The following is a 19,238-nucleotide window of genomic DNA, read 5'->3' on the forward strand; positions in this document are numbered from 1 at the left end:
TGTTGATATCGAGAATCTTACTGCCACAGTCCAAATAGAGTACTAATTACTGCGAATGATGTCACCGTAGGCAGAGGAATAATCCCATCATTTAATTAGTTGAATGATTTAAACAAAGATTTGCATAGATGCACTAATCAGTTGCCATGAATTACAGAGCAGCAGTTGCCAGCGAGGGGTAACAGATCATACAGTTGGAGGGAAAAAAAAAATCTCATCTCCTTGAACATAATTAATTTAATTGTCCTCATTAGCTGTACCATTTGTTTTGATTTTATTTCTCCCTTTCCCCACACATACTTCTCCCTCCCTCCCTCTTTTCTTCTTCTCAGTGCATTGGCTGAGAGAGAGTGCGCATGAGACACACACACACACACACACTCTGGGGTGTTTTCAGAGTGGCTCTAGCAGAGAGGTAGGGTAGAACAGCGGGGGAGCTGTGCGGATGGGTGCAGTGCATGTGAGCCTGCTTAGACGGGGCAGAAAAGCTAAACTTAATAAATCTGCCTATGTACAGAACAAATCCACTGAAGGGGTTCTCATTAATCTGCCGTCTGTGAATTTCGTTATTTTTCAGGTTAGTTCTGAGTTTTGTTGCCTTTTAAAGGGAGAAGAAAGCAAACCACATGCTATTTTATGATAAGCCTTCAAAGTAGGGGGGGATAAAAACTAAGTTATCAAGGTTATGCCATTATTCTTGATGAAGAGATGCATGATTTGGCTTAACTACTCATGGTGGGGGGGGTCCTTTGATTTTTTTTTTTAACTGGAACTAGATGAAAACTGATGGTGCAGAGAAGAAAAAAAGTTTTGTTTGTTTGTTTGTTTCTTTAGCTTAAAGATTGAATCCTTCTTGGCTCTTAAAACATTTCAGTGAGTGCCATTCACGTTTGGACTATTTTTTTTAAGCCTGACCTTTGACAAGCTTTGTATAAATCTGGTGAGGGTGCTTTTAATAGCAGCCAGAAGAGAGAATCACTTTCAAGTTTGAAAACTTAGAAAAATATTAAGATATTGTAAAGCTACAGATGCAAAGTGAAGTAAGGATAAGAGGAACTTAGGGAGAAGGAGACCTATTTCCAGGTTAAAAAAAAGTCTGTCAAGGCCTTAAAACGACCCAATGAAAAGGAGGTGGTAAATGAGGAGTAACTATGGTTCTTTGACTAAGTTAGTCCTGAAAACATGTTTCTTGGTGTTCCTGGGTGTTTTTCATTGGAGCATGTGAGTTTTAAATAGTAAGGAATTCAAGTAATTGCAGGAAGTGTGTTTCCGTGGTGGTGGGGGGTCAGCACTGGCGAATGGGGAGCAAGTTCAGAGTTTGGTTTTGAGGCCATTCGAGGAAGGGAGGAAGGGGAGTGTGTATGTCCTGCGCTGGACCGGGATTGTCTGTCAGACTTAAGTTCATGAATGAAAAGTGGGAGACCGGGCAACTGCAGCCACCCCGCAGACATTCTTTAAAGGGGAGGGGGGTGTGCTTTCCCAGCGTATTCTGGTAGCAGATTGATTCTCTTGCTTTTAAATTTCCATAACTGGTAGCTTCAGAAATGGCTTTGGAAGACAATTTGCTTTAAATGTGGCCACCCAATTCCAAAATGCCCTGGTTATTTTAGGAACCCTACCCTTTTCCTCCGGAGCTCTTTCGCGGGAGTTCTTCTCTTGGACTGCTCCAGGAGGTAGGGTCCTTGCTCGGTCGACTTCTGCAGAGGTCACATTCTGTGTGCCGGGTCGTCCCCAGCGTGTGTGAGTGGTATATGCACGCGGTTGTGCCGACTGCACTCGCAGGCTTGTAAATTTTCACCCTGGGAAATTAGCAACAAAGCCGGATCTGTCTCGCGGCTGCTTTGCACTTTCCGAGGGCGGCTGTACTTGACTGAGCCGCAGAACAGGCACACGAGAGCGAGCGAGCGAGCCAGCGGGAGAGGGAGGGAGGGAAGCGAGGGGTGGGGGCGAGAGGTAAATAGTCTTAAATCGGAAGGGAGCTGCTGCTCTGTGGTCTTGACAAGCGCTGCCTGGGCTCCGCCGGCTCCGTAATAACTGAGTGACCTTTTCTTTGGCTGTATTATGTCTGGCTGGGAAGGGATTGCATTTTGCAGCTGAGAGCGGGGCTGCCTTCAGCTCGGCTCCTCGCGCGCTGCTGGGGTAAGTTGTTTGGAGCCAGGACGCAGAGAGACAGCCTCGGATGGCAGTTGCCTAAAAGGAGAACACCTGTGGCTCGGATGCGGTCAGCACCATTCCTTGGCGGATCCTTGAGGACCTCATTATTTTAAACTTAAAAAAATAGAGATTCCCCTCCCCCGTCTTTTTTTTTTTTTTCAAACAATGCTTCTTTTTGACCTTTCCCAAGGAGAAGCGCTACAAAGCGGCCACCGTGCTCACTGAACGGCCTCCCCCTGTGTCGTTTAATTGAGAAGGTAAGTGCAGCGGCTGTGTACACACGCGTCGCCTGATGTGTGCTGTGTGTGTCTGCGGGTGCGCGCGTGCGTGTGCGGATGTGGGTATTTTTTTCTTCCCCAGCCTCTCCTAATGAGGCATAAACTGGCGCTGCAACCCAGCTCCGCGCTGCAACTTTCACTCCGGCTGCAGCTCTACTGAGACGGTTTTGTTTAAATCATGTGAGGCTTCATTATTTTTATGATGAGACATGAAATAGATGCGGGCAGAAGATGTGGATGGAAGGAGGGAGAGCGGCTGTGGCGCGGAACGTCTCAAGTACGACTCGAGTGGATAATAGTCAAAGTTCAGCGTGAACTGCGGCATTTCCACACCCCTGACTCTGGGGAGAGAGGGGCAGGGGAGTTTGGAATCAGGGAATGTTTGCTCCCAGCCCCTGAGAAGGAGAGTCAGTCCTGGGTGGTTTTGCGGACCCCCGCCCCCCTGACTTGCTGGAATACGTGGCACCCCCCCTCCCCAACCCAAGAAAAGAGTTGAAATTACAATCTGTAGCTCCAAGTTGACACTTCTGCTGCTCCCTACGCAGCCATAATAACAGAATGTTGCTCGTTTGCCGTGGAAAAGTGATTGTGTTTGCGGGGGGCGGGGAGGGGGGAAAAGTGGCCGGAGGAGAGAGGGTCCGTGGAACAAGGTGTCTGGGTCCTAATAGGTTGAGATTCGAACTGATGCAGCACATTTTCACGGGGGCTACCCAGATTGCTGTTATAAAATACAAGTCAGATTTATGATCTTTTTCATATTGAACATGATATGCTATGCTAACGCTGCATGTGACAGTTTAATCAAATCCATTTGTTACCAGGAAGCTAAAAGGGGCCGCTGGGATTTTAGGATTACGGGCAGAGTTAGGGAAGCATGTGGCTTTGTCATTCGCCATCATTTTGCATGCTGCCACACAGGCGAGGGGCTCCGTGTGTGCCCGTGTCTTGTCTGGACGCCCTCGTCCCTTAGCCCACCCCCTGCCGCCACTCTGACCAGCTCCCAAAGTGGCTTCACCATACTCGGTCCTGGGCGGCATAGGGCTGCGCACCAGGTCCAGACGTGAACACATCCAGGAGACCCCCTTCCACTTCCACCTTTGGGCTTGGTGCTCAATGCGAAGCTGCTGCAACTCCAGCACTCCTCAGTCAACTCATGCAGAGAAAGGAGAAAAGTTTTGGTAAGGTTACAATCTATCACAGATGCACTTTGCCGGCGCTCAGCACTCTGGGCTGCTCCAAAGCCTTTCTGCCCTTCCGCTGCTTTTGTGTCTTTATAAAAGATCTGAAATATTATTGTTGTAACTGCTTTGAAAGACTGCTGCTTAAACCAATTAATCTTGCTAGGTGCAACAAATACTGCTACATTCTTTGCAAACCGTCCCTGTGTGGCTGCAAAGACACAACCACAAAAGGCTGGAGCATAAACTCCGCAAGGGATTCTTTGTTAGAGTGTATGTATGTTTCTTATTTTTTTTTTTTATTTTGCATGTGAGCTGCATCAAAATTGAACTCAGTCTTGCAAATCTCTTGTTGGCCTTTGCCAAGCACTAGCACTTTGCTGCCATGGTAACTGTAATTAAACTGATAAGAGTGGAAAAATGTCAGTATCTCTGAGCCTTGCAGCTGCATTGGAGAAAAAGGGAATCAAATTGGTTCCCAGCTCCATTGCTCAAAAAGGAGGGGTGGGGTGGAGGGCAGGGAGGGGGGGTGGGAGTTGAAGGGGCAGAACAGAGTTAAGCAGCTCCAGTGCCTGAGATCTGGGGACATCTATTTGCATTGTTGTCCCTTAGGGGGCTGCAGCCTGTAGGGACGCTCTGGGCCAGTGAACAGAGAGAAACAAGCTTTTAGGCCCTATCCAGTTTTCCAATCCAGGTTGGGGGCTGGGGAGAGGATGAAGATGGGCAGGAGGAGAGAAAAATCTTTTGTTTGGTACCTCTTGGCAATCGAATGGCCATGTTGGCCAAATTCTTTGAATCTGTGTCACTGCTCCCAGCTGCAGAACCTGCATTCCCATTTTAGCATCTTTCGGAGGCACCTCAGTCTCTTCCAACCCCCTTTATGTATTCCCTCTTCCTGTTCCCTCTCCCAAATTGTTCTCTGTGAATTTTCCTACAGGGACAAAATGTTTTCCATTCACTCTGTGTAGTTAGTCCAAAAATATAAAAGACTGTGTCTAAGTGCTGCAAATCTTTTATTATTATTATTATTATTTTTTTAAACCCCTGTGTGTTGTGGAGTTGTGGTTACTTTGTTGTGTTAACTACTGAAGCTGAGACGGTGCGGATGAATGGCACAGAACAAGGGAACATAATGGAGGCAATCAACCGTTAGGCCGCCTCACAATGCAATCCAGGCAATTAAAAGCTCACCAGAGTTTAAATGAAATGGTTCTACTTATTTCTGCACACCACACTGCACAGGCTATTATTTATGTCTTTTTTTTAATTATGATTTCCCTTAAACTGTCAAATAACTCAGAATGGCAGGGTCTCAGAGGCAATAAGAATTTCCCTCAGAACAATTTACATGCCAATCTAAAACTAGTTATGAGTTCTGATGGGCTAGGAGCAACTCGTGAAATGTTTCTCAGCTCCAAACACATAACTCTACCCAGACGTGTTCTTCTAGAGGAAGAAGGGAGGCCGCTGACTGCTTCATGCCTTTTAGGTTCATGGCAATGTGGTGACTACAATATAGTTCTTTCTGTGCAATTGCTAACTTGCACAGAATTTAAAAGATTCCATTTTCAAGAGAAATGCCACTCTGTTCTCTGAAAGAAGGTACCACCGAGATTGAGTGTATAATATCAAACTCCTTTTTTGCCCAAGGCCAAACAGAATGTTAGAGTTTCAAATATTAATTGGCCTCTGAGTGCTAAATTAAAATGTCACCACAACAAAAACATTTTGTGAAGACAAGCAGGATAGTGTTCCTTGTGCCAAATGTTGGTATCCCCTGTCTTGGTTGCAAAGCATTTTGAATAAAGATAGTGAGTGACCTTCTACACTTGAGGGTGGAAACACCAACTATGAGACATACAGCTGAGCTTCTACTAAGAAGGATTTTTTAAATTCATCCTTGAGCTTTGTGATTTAAAAAATAACAATCTCATAAATGAGAGAATTAGAATGGCTACACTTAATATATCTCTGGATGTTTTCAATAATGAAATCCAGAATTTCATTTAGTAAATCAAAATCCCCCCTCCACCCCCGCCCCAGGTATATGCTTGAGAGACACTTGGGTCTGTTCTGCGCTGTAATTAATGGGATTCATTCCTTATGGAACCTTGCTAGAAGAGGATAACTAGTTCTGATCAAAGAAACTTCATTTGTTAGAAGTTCTAGAGAGTGATATTTAGCAGAGCTATCAAGGGTTATGATTAATCTACACTAGGCCCTTAGCTCCTTCAAAGGAAGGGAACAGCAAGCAGGCTATAGGCATACCACCTGCTCTCCTGTACAAATCCAGCTGCTAGTCCGCAGCTCTGGTGACTACGGCTGTGCATAGGAGACAGAAACAACAGCTACCCTGCCTTTTCCTCTGCCTTTCCCTACTCCACTATTCTACCAGACAAGTTATTTTCTAGTGAAAGTTCAAAATTATAACAATATAATGTGCAGTTAATGTATTCTCCATCACTAGGAAAGTTAGTCAGCTGTGGGGATGTCTTGATGCTCCTTATCAGTGTGACTTAAAAATAAATTAGTTTGCAAAGGTTCTGATGGAAGTGAAGCCTTCATCATAAGGTATCAGAGGAACCTGGAGAAGGTTTTGCTATTTTGGAAAAGGGACATGCACAGAAAATGCAGATTATGGCTTGGCACGTCTTTTCTTGAAACTCTTTCAAAGGCATGCAGAGGTGGTGTTTTGTATTCTTCTGTATCCCAGTTTAGAACTTTGTGCCTACAAGAGGAAGTCCAGGATAGCTCAAGGATCACTGAATTGTAAGAAGGGCTGCTGTGGTTGAGCTTGGAGTGAGTTTCTTAACCTCTCTTGGGCCTCTGTAACATAATTTGTAAAATGAGGGAATTTGGAATTGATGATGTCTGCAGCATTTTATAATGCTTAAAATGAGTTATTTGAGAAATATGAGGCTTTGAATAGTTGGCCCAGATTCTTTTTGAGGTTTGGTGTTTAATACCTAGGAAATAAGAAGAAACTCAAAGGAGGAATATCCATTCATTGAAAATATTTCAATCAAGTTGTAAAACCCATACAAACCCATCTAGATTCCTTATTTATGATGGTGCTAGATCTTTAAAATATGTAAATGTCCCTATGTTTCACATAGGAGGTATAACATATGTATGTAATATATTATGTGTGTTTGTATAATTTTCTATATATTTGGATGTTGCCTTCTGTAGTTTCTTCTTTCCTGTATCAAAAATAAGTGAATGTTTATGGTGATAAATCAGATAATCCTATACATTCTTTTTAGATGGAAGCATGTGATATATAGTTAAGTAATCTGCCATAAATCTAGGCATTGACTGATGCTTGTGAGTGGAAATTTTTATTTTAATGTAATAAATGCTTTGAAATGTCAAGGACACAGAAGGAAGTAATTGGATGCCAATGAGAAAACAGGATAGATAAGCTTTTGGGGAGGCCACATGTGCACTTAACTACAAACATCTCTACTACAGAGTAAGGTTAGTGTCATTACCATACTGAGTGCCATCACCTTCCACCATGAAGTACACGTTAAGTGAAATTTTTAACTAGTTAAGCAAAACTCATTTTTGACTTTGATAGACGGTGCATTGATTAGTTTGTTGGATATCTTTCTTTTCAAGGTTCTTAGGCATTCACTCACACCTTCCTCCTAAAAGAACTGCTCTATGTGGAGAATGAGCACCCCAGAAGTGATTCAATGATCTTTGACTTCATGTATAGAATGTCAACTTATCATATACAGCAGGATTTCTTTATTATTACCATTTACGTGTGTGTCTTTACAAATGATTTCATGATGACTTTATAAAGTTTAAGACTTTTTGCTCTCCAAATTTAGTTTTAGTTACAGGAAATCTAAAAAAGGAAATCTAACCCTTCTTCGCAGAAGAAGGCAATATTAAATATTGAACTCGTGGGAGCTCTTTTGACACCTTTTTATTCTGCCTGGTCGTCTCAGCCCTCTTTTTTATTTTTCTCTTCCTTTAGGTATACAAATGCTCTCAGTCCAGCCAGACACCAAGCCGAAAGGTTGTGCTGGCTGCAACCGAAAGATCAAGGACCGGTATCTTCTAAAGGCACTGGACAAATACTGGCATGAAGACTGCCTGAAGTGTGCCTGCTGTGACTGTCGCTTGGGAGAGGTGGGCTCCACCCTGTACACTAAAGCTAATCTTATCCTTTGTCGCAGAGACTATCTGAGGTAGGAATTATCCTTGCACACCAGTGATGACTGGATGCCTTTTAAAGTACTTTTGTAAGTGTATTTTTGTTTGTTTGTTTGTTTGTTTGATTTCCTTACTACCAGCTTATATTCCTGAAAGATGTTGGCCTGTCAGCCTACAAAAATGTTACCTAGTGTGTGTTAACCAAAATAACTTCTTAAGGAACAGCTACCAAGCCACAATGTCTAAAGCGTTTCAATTTGGCTTGCATGCCTACTCATTTTTAAGAATCAGTCCACTGCCTGTATTGAAACTGCCATTTAGTTGTCAAGGACGTATTTGGTAGAAATCAGCATACAAATTTTTCCTTAGAACCTAAGAAAGGTGGGCTTAGCATAACACAAAGAAATGGCTCAGTTGTTTGGTGAAACACCTTAACTGTTTATTTTTTAAAAGTCTGACTTGAAAAGTACACTGCAAAATAGCTTAACTATTCTTTTGTTGGACTTGAATTTATTCCTTAGAAGTTATTTGGCTAGTTCTGTTTCAGGTTGTTCAAAGTCAGGTGCAAATTCTTAACTGATAATTACTAGTGTATTTATTGTACAGTTTTGAAAACTTCCCCCAAGAGGAGATATATCTTCCCCTTCACCCATGGCTTTCTAAATGGTCATCACAAAGACATCACTGGGCATTGAACAGCCTCAGACTTGCCAGTAGTTTTATGAATAAAAACACAGACCTCGATCATTATGTGGAAAATGAAAGCCAGGCCCCAAACTGTAAACACCTGAACAGTTTCAGGACAATGCAGGTTATGAAGCCGTGACGTCAACTAAAACCGTGTTTCCCAGCATGAAGTACTCAGCACAGAACTTCTGTTGAGGAAAAACTATTTTGCTTTTTCAGGCAACTTTGTGACTTGCTTCAGCTGCAAATTACTTACATTAATAAAGTAGGATCTATCAAATTAGGGAAATGATATATGGCATCATTTGGGGTTTCATATTTAATACGATTAATCATTTTTCTCGTCTGACATTAAGCGATTTATTTGGATTTTTTCCCTTATGACACAAAATTTATCAATCGGCAGTAACTCCTTAACCATCTTGGTCGTCTGGGGAGGTGTTATCTAAGGAATTTGGTCCTTCTTGGTCTATAATTCAGTTATTTTCAGTCAGCTGCAATCTTTATAGACTTCAGTGTCTGATTAATGGTAGTTACAAGAGGGTAAAACTCGTACTGATGATCAGATTCGGGTCTTTCCCACTCCTAGGACTGCCTCTTCTGGCAGCCTCCTGACTAATTATGACCGCTTGTTACTATTTCTCTGTGTTCCGAGTGCACAGAATGCATCCAGGTGCCAACAGGGAGAAGGCACTCTCCCCAGCCAGAACTCCCCTCATTGCGCTGGCACAATTATTCAGAATTAACATAGAATGTGATTTCTTTTAGAACACTCCCGTCTTTGAACTTTTTCTCTTTGAAATAAAAATTTCTCTTCTGCTCATTGTGAATTAGAACCTCATTTCCACATAAAGCATTTGCGTGTGCTTTTACTGATTTAACACTGCTTTCTACTTTGGCTTTATCTGTCCTGATAGTCACAGCTTTTTTACTCCTCTTGACTTTTACAGTTGTTTACAATTTCAGTATCTGAAGGGGACTCGTGTTACATTTTCATACAAGGACTTTATGGAGTCCAGGGGTCTTAATAAACAAAAGGGACAAAATACGTAAACGTTAAAGAAAGTTGCTGGAAATATCTGGATTTTTTTAATCAAAAATATAAATTTGCCAATGAAATACCTGTATTGTGAATGAAACTGCTACGAGGTTGTCAGTGTAGCAGGAAGCGGAAGTAACATTGGATTTGTTTTGTTTTAGTTTTCCATATGGTAGGAAAGAATATGGTGTTAAACCAGTGCTTACCAAGTTTCAAGTAAGTGTTTTGTTGAAGAGAATTTGTCAAAATGGTTTTCGTAGCAGAAACCATTATATCTTTAAAAGAGTACAAATGGCTTTTTGTGGAATAACTTAGGTAATTTCTGAAAGGCTCAAACTTTTAATGCTAGTTGACTTATTAAGAAATATTGTGTACTCTTTCAAATATAAACCCTGATCCTGATTGCCAAGATATTCATTTCTTAGAGTACAATTTCCTCTTCAATCGGTCATTACCACATTAATGGCCAGTTGTAACATTAACAGCCTGAAGGTTGTTAACATTTCAAACTCAGTTGTTAACAGCAAGCTTATCCCTTATTTAAACTGAACATTTGTTGTATATAATGTGATTTCTTTGGTAACTTTATCAACACTTAAAATTGCAGAAGTGAAATGGAGAATTGGTATGTGTGTAAAACACTGCGTTATGTGCGAAGATTAAGCTGCAGATGTGGTATTTAGTTTTATGTAGAAAGCATGTGTCTCAGTGAAATTGTGTAGATGTTCAACAACGTATGTCTCTGATTGGCAAATTAAAATAATCTGATTCTGTATGTTAAATCAACCAACACAGTCGAGCAGATTTTATTTACAAATTAATTTTTTGGATTATGTATAAGTAGTCATTCTGGAATGTTTATGAAATGCTTACTGTGTGAGAGGTATAATTTTAGGTGATGGATGAAATTAACTAAAGGAAAAAGTGAAGTACACCTAAACTGGTTACTGATTGTTTATTTAATTACATAAAATCTGTAATGTGATCAGTGAGAAGCTAGAGTTCTGTGGCTATTTTCACAGAACGAAAATAACTTCTCATTTTCCTCCTAGGTCAGCATATATCCTTTTTTGTATTTAAGATACAAAACACAACCAATGTTTAACTATTTCATTTTGGCCTTTGGATATTATGTAATTTTTTTGAAGTACCAAACAGGACATAAATAACTTACAGATTTGTATTTCTCTGTCTAGGCATGTAAGAATATGAAAAAAGTAGTTTACTTGGACTAACAAATTATTGGATATAGGTATTATCCTAGGAAGATAGTTTTTCCTATCTAGAGAAAAGTACAATATTTTTACCAAGGTAGCTAACTTCCTGGTAAACTTCTTCCTCTAAAAAAGAAAAAAGAATACTTCTAATTATGAGCCATGAGACTTGAAGGTCTGTCTGTGTTTTATTCATGTTACTTTGAGTAGTCATAATGATGACATGTTTTTACAAGTTCTTTGAGATATTAAATAATATGAAAATGTAATAATTTATATCTTAAGATTGTTAAGGGTTATAGAAACTGCTATTACAGAAAATTTTATTTGTTCTTTTTTTTCTCCTTTGTGATATATTTAGCTATATTCAAAAAGAGAAAACAAAAATATTCTTTACTTTGTGCACTGAGGTTCAAATCTTAACAATAGTATTGTATACTTTCTATAACTAGACTGCTGTAATGTTTAGTTTTGCTGTGGTATGTAAAACACACATATTTGATGAGATAGAATTTACCCATTTATACGATTGTTTCCTCCTTTGGAAACTCATTAGATAAAGGAAGAGGAGGATTAACTTTTTGAAACCTTCTCTAACATCCTTTCAGACTGAAACTATGAAGTCAATCTGCCAGTCAATATTTGCATGCCAAGATCCAGAAATACTGTCAAAAAAATGTATTAAAAGCATTTTAATAATTTTCCTTTTTTAAAGGTAAGTTTATGACAACTTAGAGATGGAAACATCTTTGTACCTTAAATGAGAGCTTAAAATTAACATTCTCTAAAGTAGTTTAAAAATCATTGCAAAAATTATAGCAAAGTTTAAGAGACTCTTAACCGTTTTTTATCAACCTTATTTCAGTTTGGAAAATATGAGTAAAATAGTCAGCATATAATTAGATTTTCAGAATTAGGAGTTTGGGGCAGGCACTTAGAATGAGGAGAATTATCAAAAACTTCACTTTTCAACTTGAAGGCAATAAAGAACGTCTGAACTTCCCACACAAACTTTTGAGCATTTTTTGCTTGTTTTTGTTTAAGCCTGCAACTTCTTGTGGTATGTTTTAAGCATTAAGTGGATACAGGCTGTATCTTGTATCTCTATGAATGATATCTTGCCAGAGAGTTTATTCAAAGCTGTTTGCTGTGGTATGTGCCATGGAAGCTGCTTATAGCTGTTCCTATATCAGACACTGTAAAATGTCTTATATAAAATTTAATGCAATTTGCTATTTTTATATGTGAGGATGATTTGTTTAAAATGGAACGACTGGGAAAGAGTGATCCTTCATGCTTCACCATAGTTGCCAATTAACTAAAATGATTTGAGGCTTGCTATGCTGACTGCAAATTTTACATGCTTTAATATAATAATATAATAACTCTAATAGCAAGAATTAAAATGCTACACAGAGTGTAAATCTGGCTATAACTTTATTTCACCCTGATTAAATCTGGTGCTTCTAAATTTTTATATAGGGTCAAATTTATATTGGTACATAATTATGACTTTAAAAATAAATATGAACATGTTGTTAACATTATCTGGCAATTCGCAGCACAGATCTTTTTTAATGTATTAATATTCATTCTTTTTTCTTTCATTGCCGTGTTTCTAACATTAGGGATTTGGAAATATTTTCCTTGTAAAGCAGCAAATTACTTGAAAAATCACCTTTTATTATTTTAAATTCTGAAAACTTAAGCTTTTGTATGGATTGAAACTCCATACAAATAAACTTTTTATTTATAAGCTTCATTTGAGCTTTTTAGACACATTATAGTCATAAATGTTATCATATTTAAAGGTCTAAGTTAATCTTAGTATTGTGAAATATTTTGACATGTTAGTGTATTGAACTCCATGGTCTATTAAAAAATGCTCTGTTATATTCTTATGAATTATCTTCCCTTATTTATAGCTTTAAAACTTATAATTTTAAGTCCATTTTCCTCTTTATTATAGGAAAGCATTATTGAATTCTGTTTCAGACATTTTAGGCTATAGAATGCTCACAAGCAGTACAATTCAGGAGTGATAATTTTGTTTTGTACATAACTTTGAGAATATGCCCCTCATTCTCAAAAAACATCAGTGGATTCACACTAGACAAGCAATAACTTTCCCGCAACAATTTCTGATAAAAAATATTTGGTGCACATATAGAATTTCTTTTCCTTTGTAAATATATCTGCAGTATTTTTCTGTCCTTAATTCTGTAATACATCCATTTTTCCATGAATGATTATTTATGCATTTAATATTATTATTTTACTTTTGTGGCTTTTTGTTTTTGTTTGTCTTATAGACTTGAGATATTTTTCACTGAAAATTCCACTACCATCCTCCAAGATCATTAAAAATACACTTTATGGGGGTAAGACATGATTGCAAGAGGGACTTTACCTAACAATTGCAATCGGTGTAACCTGGCTTATTGTACCCTCAATGAATCCCCAACAATAAAAAAAAAAAAATACTTCACACTATTTCTATATCTCTACAGTTTTTTATCTTTTTATAATTCATGGAATACTTCAGTCAGGATAGTTTTTACACATAAGATGGAAAAGTTAGACATACCTGACTTAGCAGAAAAATATTCTGTTTCTACAAGTATATTTAGGATTAAATGCATCTGGAGGAACTACATATGAGAATTGCTAAAATTGCTTATTTTGCACTTTATAAATACATAGAATTCTGGGAAAGAATCTCTATTTTTGGTTGCTCTTAGAATATATCAAAGTAAGCCAGCACTTCATTTATAAACTCGCCATTAACTTCCATTAAGTGACTAATAATAAATTTTAATGCTGTGTTTTGACTGCATAAACATAATTTGTTAAGGAATCTCATTTGGAAAATATGCTGAAAGTAGTAATTTTGTAAATGGTTTTGATGAATATATAAATTGTGGAAATTGTATTATGTAGTTCAGTTTTCTGCCTCACATAAAAATTATAGAGCCTACAAGAAGAATTGCACCAACCTAAACAACCATTATATTTTCCTTCATTACTTTGTGAGAGGCATTGAAGCCTTATTTTGGTATTTGATTTCAGAACATCTTTCAGTTTCTGTGAGAGTCTCTTCTATTATTTACAGGTATATGCTGCGGCCTCATTCCATCTTCTAAAACATTAGCTAACATTTCTCGCTTGTATCAACATATTACACTATATATATGCTGCCCAAGATCTAGAAAACAAGGCAAGTAAAAATAAAAATAACATTTTGTTCAATTGGCTAGTTATTTTTTTAAAAACAGTATTTGCATTAGCCATGTTTCTTTAAAAAGGTGTTTTTTTCTGTTTTTTTTTTTTAATTTTTAAGTTTCATTGCCTAATAAAAATTTGTTTACATAAGTGATTACTCCTACTGATACTCCCAGGCTGCATATACACAAATTAGTATTCGTATAACCTTAGAATGAGCATTGCTTTTTTGTCATCAGTGACTTTAGACAGATACCATAATTTGGTAAACTTTGAAACTTGCAAAATCCAGTCACTTGACAGCAGCTAATTTCTTAGTACCGCAAACTATAGCATGATTTATTTTTATTATATTTATTTATTTATTTATTATTATTTATTTTTATTAAATCATAGCTGTGTACATTAATGTGATCATGGGGCACCATACACTGGTTTTATAGACCGTTTGACACATTTTCATCACACCCATTAACATGGCCTTCCTGGCGTTTTCTTAGTTATTGTGTTAAGATATTTACATTCTACATTTACTAAGTTTCACATGCATGATTTATTTTTATAGGATCTTCATTCAAAGATGAAAGACAAGTTTTATAGGTCTATAAAATGCCCACAAGTATTCGTTTGTGATTTTTATCATCTAATTCTGTCCTCCTCAACTCTGAAGGAGTTTGGGAATTTGATACTCTCTATTTTCTATTTCTATTTCTGCATTTATAATATACTGGCTTTTGATACTTAGCCATAAATTTCTCTTTCCAACATTTTTCTTTCTTTCTTTCTTTTTTTTTTTTGAGACAATGGGTTAGAGTTGCCTAGGTTAGAGTTCAGTAGCATCATTAGACCCAAGCAATCCTTCTGCATCAGCCTCCCAAGTAGCTAGGACTAGACAAGCATCAGCTCTCACCACTAATTTTTTCTATCTTTTTGTAGAGATGGGATCTTGCTGTGTTGCTCAGGCTGGTCTTAAACTCTGCCCACAAGTGATCTACCTTGGCCTCTCAAAGTGCTAGGATTTCAAGCTCAAGTCACTGTACTCAGCCATTTAAAAAATATATGTATAAGAAAATTACTTTGGAGTAGACATTTACATTATGAAATAAGAAATGTGGTATATAGATTTTTATTTCTGACTTTAAAATATTTTCTTTTGCTTTTGGCTTTTTCCCCTTTATTTTGATATTAATGGAAAAATTTTCTTAAAGGAATCAGAACCCAAGCATATCCTTTTCCTATATTACTCAAACGTAGATGTTGTATTCATAAACGACATCAGGCAACTGTGTATTTACCTGTGCCATCTTTTGTTTCTGTTCTATATTATCAAAATTTCTTGGTAAATCTTTTTCTTCTGAACAATATTTTTATAGTTACATAAAGATTCTAAATCTTCTTGCTGAATTCCTTTGCTCTATCATCTTAGTTTTTTATGATGCAAAAATCTCTAGCTGTGGGCTTTACAAGTTTAAAATAAAATCACACTTGAGATGAATAATCATCTTGGAATAGTCAGATCCCTGATTTGAAGTTGGAAAATTAACATTAAGCTGCATGTATTAAGTTAGACTCCAATCAGCATGTGTTGTTATGATTCAATTTAATATTAAAAACTCTCCAACTGGGCTACTGGGAAAATAAAAGACTCTTAGGAATTCAAAGATTATTTGCAGAGGAGTACACCAAAGCCATATTTAAGTAAAATTGTTATTACGAATGCAGTAAAGCATCATCTGCATTAAACTTAGCCTATTAATAAAAACAGAAAATCAGTTTTAGTAAACATAAATATCAAATATGACAGGGACTAGTAAGGGGGCATGGAACTTCATAAAATGTGCTAATGATAACATTTAATAGTAATCTAAATGCCAGTGGGAAAAAATAAATTCCCATCTCATTTATGCTGTGGGATCACAACAAGCAACATCAAGGAGGGGGGATAATTTTAGATATCACTAATTTATTCCAATTTTCTATAATTTTTAGAATAATAATGCACCATATTTTTATTTTACCATTTCTAACAGATATGCATTTTATCTATTTTGAGATTATTTTATTCTCCTTGTTTTTAAAAGAATTTAAAATCTCTTAAGTATTTTTTCACTTTTGAAGTTTCTGCTTCTAGGATAATGTTATCTGATACACTGCTCCCATTTCCCCAAAAATAGATGGATCAAGACTATGGAATATTAAAACACCTTATGACATTGAGCATAATACTCACTTCACATTTACCAACTGCTCAATACAAATATATTTTGACCAATAGCTATGTATAAAGACCAGTAAGATGAGGACCAGTTGAGTACCTGTTCCTTTACTTGGGTGAGTGAGAGTAGGGGAAATGAATGGAAAAGCAGTCATAACTTCTAACACGAAGCATGTCAGTATTAGTTTCAATGGGCAGGTTTATTTGCATTTCACAGGTGAAAAGTTCAACTATATTGTGAATATAATTTGAAAGCCTATAAGTATTACATATGAATATCTACTGAGGATCATTGTGCTTTGGGAGATATAAAGAAATTGTAAGTTATTGAATTGCCTCAAAAGTTAAAAACTTACTTTCTGTGGCCATTCATTAGAAAAATTCATGAAGGTTCTGAGCTAGAAGAATCCCTTCACTCCACAGTACATCTTTGGTGAGAAGGTGGATTGGAGTTTACATTTGTGATTACACGCTTTGCTATCTCTTTAACACTTTTACAGTGTAACCATTTAGTCACATAGACACATGAATGCCAATTCTCCATTGCTACAAATAATGAATTGTATAATATATTTCTAATTTTATATACAAATTATCAAGATTTTGTTATGTAAAAACAAGGTATTCAGTATGGGAAATTTGTTGATAACTTAAGGGCAAATGATTTTTCAATTTTTTTTTACAACTAATAAACATACTCACCCTTGTTACTAAGTAACTAAACATATATAAAGCGTTTTACTCTTGTTATGTCCCATGGAACCAACATAGAGAATGAGAAGAAGTAGGATCAGGAGAGATTAGGAAAAGTTTTGAACAAGGGAAGTTGTAAATAATACGTAAAATTTGGACTTGGTAAATTTCTTTTTCTAAGTCGGTAGTCCTGTTATAAAAGCTGAGTTTTGACCTTCCTAATTAAGAGTTAGCTTGTAATTGTCATGTCCTTTGTATTGTTCCATCTCTTATCACAGATATTGGTAAACTGTCAACAATGGACACCCTTTGCAAAATACTTAAATCCCTGTCCCCATGTTCTTATTCAGCAAATATTGCTCTATATATTTTGGGTATGCATGTGGCCTGAGATACAACACTGAGTAAAACACAAAAACCTATGCTCCCATTGTAATGTTTAGTTAGAGTTATTCTAGTTAGGGGAGATAGGTAATCAGAAGGTAAGTAAAAAGTACATTAGGAGATGATAAAACTATCAGGGAAAATGAAGTAGTATAAGAGATTTGCAGAATTTTTATTTGTATGTGGCAGGGTGGGGCAAATTTGAAACACTATAGAGGGTAGACTAGAATGGAATGGCCTCACTGAGATGATGACTGGAATCATGTCCTAAAGGCAGGGCAGGAGCTAGCCACAAGCCAATGTGGGAAGGACATTCTGGGCATGGGGAACAGTCATTAAACAGACCCTGAGATGGGAGCTTTGGTGGCATAGTTAGGGAACATCAAGGTTGCTGGTCCAGCTGGATGGAGTAAGTGAGAGGAGAGGTGAAGACCAGGGGCAGCCACTGTGGGCTTACAACCAGGAATGCCCCTCTGTGTTTCTGCCTGTCCCTGGGGAATGTGGTAATACTAGTTTGAGAATCACTGTAATAAAGCTTATTCAGTGAGGATGTTAAGGAATGGATTTCATTGTGGATTACAGAACCCATCCGCTGAATTGAATGGGACTATTTTTCATGTGTTACTCACTGGAAGTTTCTTTGGACATCTTTTCTTTGGTCTCATTGATGATCCTGTGTGATTAAGTAAGAGTTGTGAAATATGGATTTGAAAACAGACCTCGGGATTTTGTCACGTGTTAGTTGCTAATCCAAGGGTGATGATATGCTTATGTGTATAAGCTGACACCTCTACATTCATCTACTAATGCGCTTACTAGCGTATTTACACATCGTAGTATTTCAGTGTGAACTACAAAGTAATGCTTGTATTCATGAGTTAGGGCTGCCAACGCAGCGTTCATGAGAGGAACACCTTGGCCAAAGACGTCATTCAACTCTGCCCTGATCACAATGTAACTGATGTTTTTTGTAACCTTAGGTAATCAAAATTGCAATTATTTGAATTTTTCAAAGGCTGTCAGTTTTCTACTCTTGAAGTCAGTTATCTTAGGCCTGATGGGTGAATTTTTTTTCTTTTTCACTTTTTTTTTTTGAAACAGAGTCTTGCTCTGTTACCTGGGCTAGAGTGTAGTGACATCATTATAGTTCACTGCAATCTCAAACTTCTGGGCTCAAATGATTCTCCTGCCCCAGCCTATTAGGCAGTGGGCACTATGCCTTATACTGTTATGCCCTGCTAATTTTTTTTCTATTGTTTGTAGAAATGGGGTCTTGCTCTGGCTCAGGCTGGTCTCCAGCTCCTGACCTCAAATGATCCTCCCTATTCAGCCTTCCAACTCAGCCTCCCAAGGTACTAAGATTACAAGCCTGAGCCATGTGCCTGGCCTTTCTCACTTTTTTTAAGTCAAGGCAAGCCCCGCTTATTTACATTACCCCTTAGTATAAAACATTTAAAATAAATATGTTTACTCTACTTATCATAAATGTTTCTAAATCCAACATTTAGAGAAGATACATAAGACATTATTTAAAACAATTTTGTAAATCATGTTCTTGATGAGATGAGATAAATGTTACACGACTGTTGTTTTTGCTTAGGTTTCTCACCATTAACCAAGCACTCAGGAATGTCAGTTTTACAGAACAAGAAGAGCTAAGCATTGATCTTCAAAACTCAAAGATAAATGTTCATTCCTATTTGTGAGAGTGGATTTATATGAACCGTCGTTACTTTTAAAAATTTAAGAAGTGAAATTTGAAATACAAAATCAAAGTTCTTGCATCCGTATTTGTATTTATAACATGGGTTGGGATAGCATCTTGGGTTTTTGGCTCAGAAGCTACACTGATGCGCCGTGAAGGTGATAAGGAGATGCAGGAAGAATGGACAGACTTTCAAAATTCTGGCATCTACACATCATGCACAAAAACAGTCTCCTACGTACTTCTCAGAAAGCTAGGAGGAGGTGGTGGCCAGAGGGCTATCCAAGGCTAATGCCTAC

The 19,238-nt window shown here is 37.5% G+C and overlaps 1 protein-coding gene across 5 annotated transcripts in view; it reads left to right on the top strand.

Moving 5' to 3' along the window:
* Window positions 1-436: 436 nt before the first annotated feature.
* The window catches only part of LMO3 (LIM domain only 3), a 61,903-nt gene continuing 43,101 nt past the window's right edge, over window positions 437-19,238 (top strand). The window contains exons 1-3 of one of the 5 annotated variants that reach the window (XM_053554821.1): window positions 437-577; window positions 2,345-2,411; window positions 7,602-7,815. In XM_053554821.1, the coding sequence (XP_053410796.1) occupies window positions 7,610-7,815 (206 nt within the window). In that variant the 5' untranslated portion in view covers window positions 437-577; window positions 2,345-2,411; window positions 7,602-7,609. Of the gene's footprint in view, window positions 578-1,511; window positions 1,674-1,722; window positions 2,412-2,699; window positions 3,611-6,323; window positions 6,410-7,601; window positions 7,816-19,238 lie in introns of those variants that run through there. The other 4 variants (XM_053554819.1, XM_053554822.1, XM_053554820.1 and 1 more) reach the window with 4 other exon arrangements.

This window comes from Nycticebus coucang, chromosome 12 (genome assembly GCF_027406575.1).
Source record: "Nycticebus coucang isolate mNycCou1 chromosome 12, mNycCou1.pri, whole genome shotgun sequence".
Taxonomy (NCBI): domain Eukaryota; kingdom Metazoa; phylum Chordata; class Mammalia; order Primates; family Lorisidae; genus Nycticebus; species Nycticebus coucang.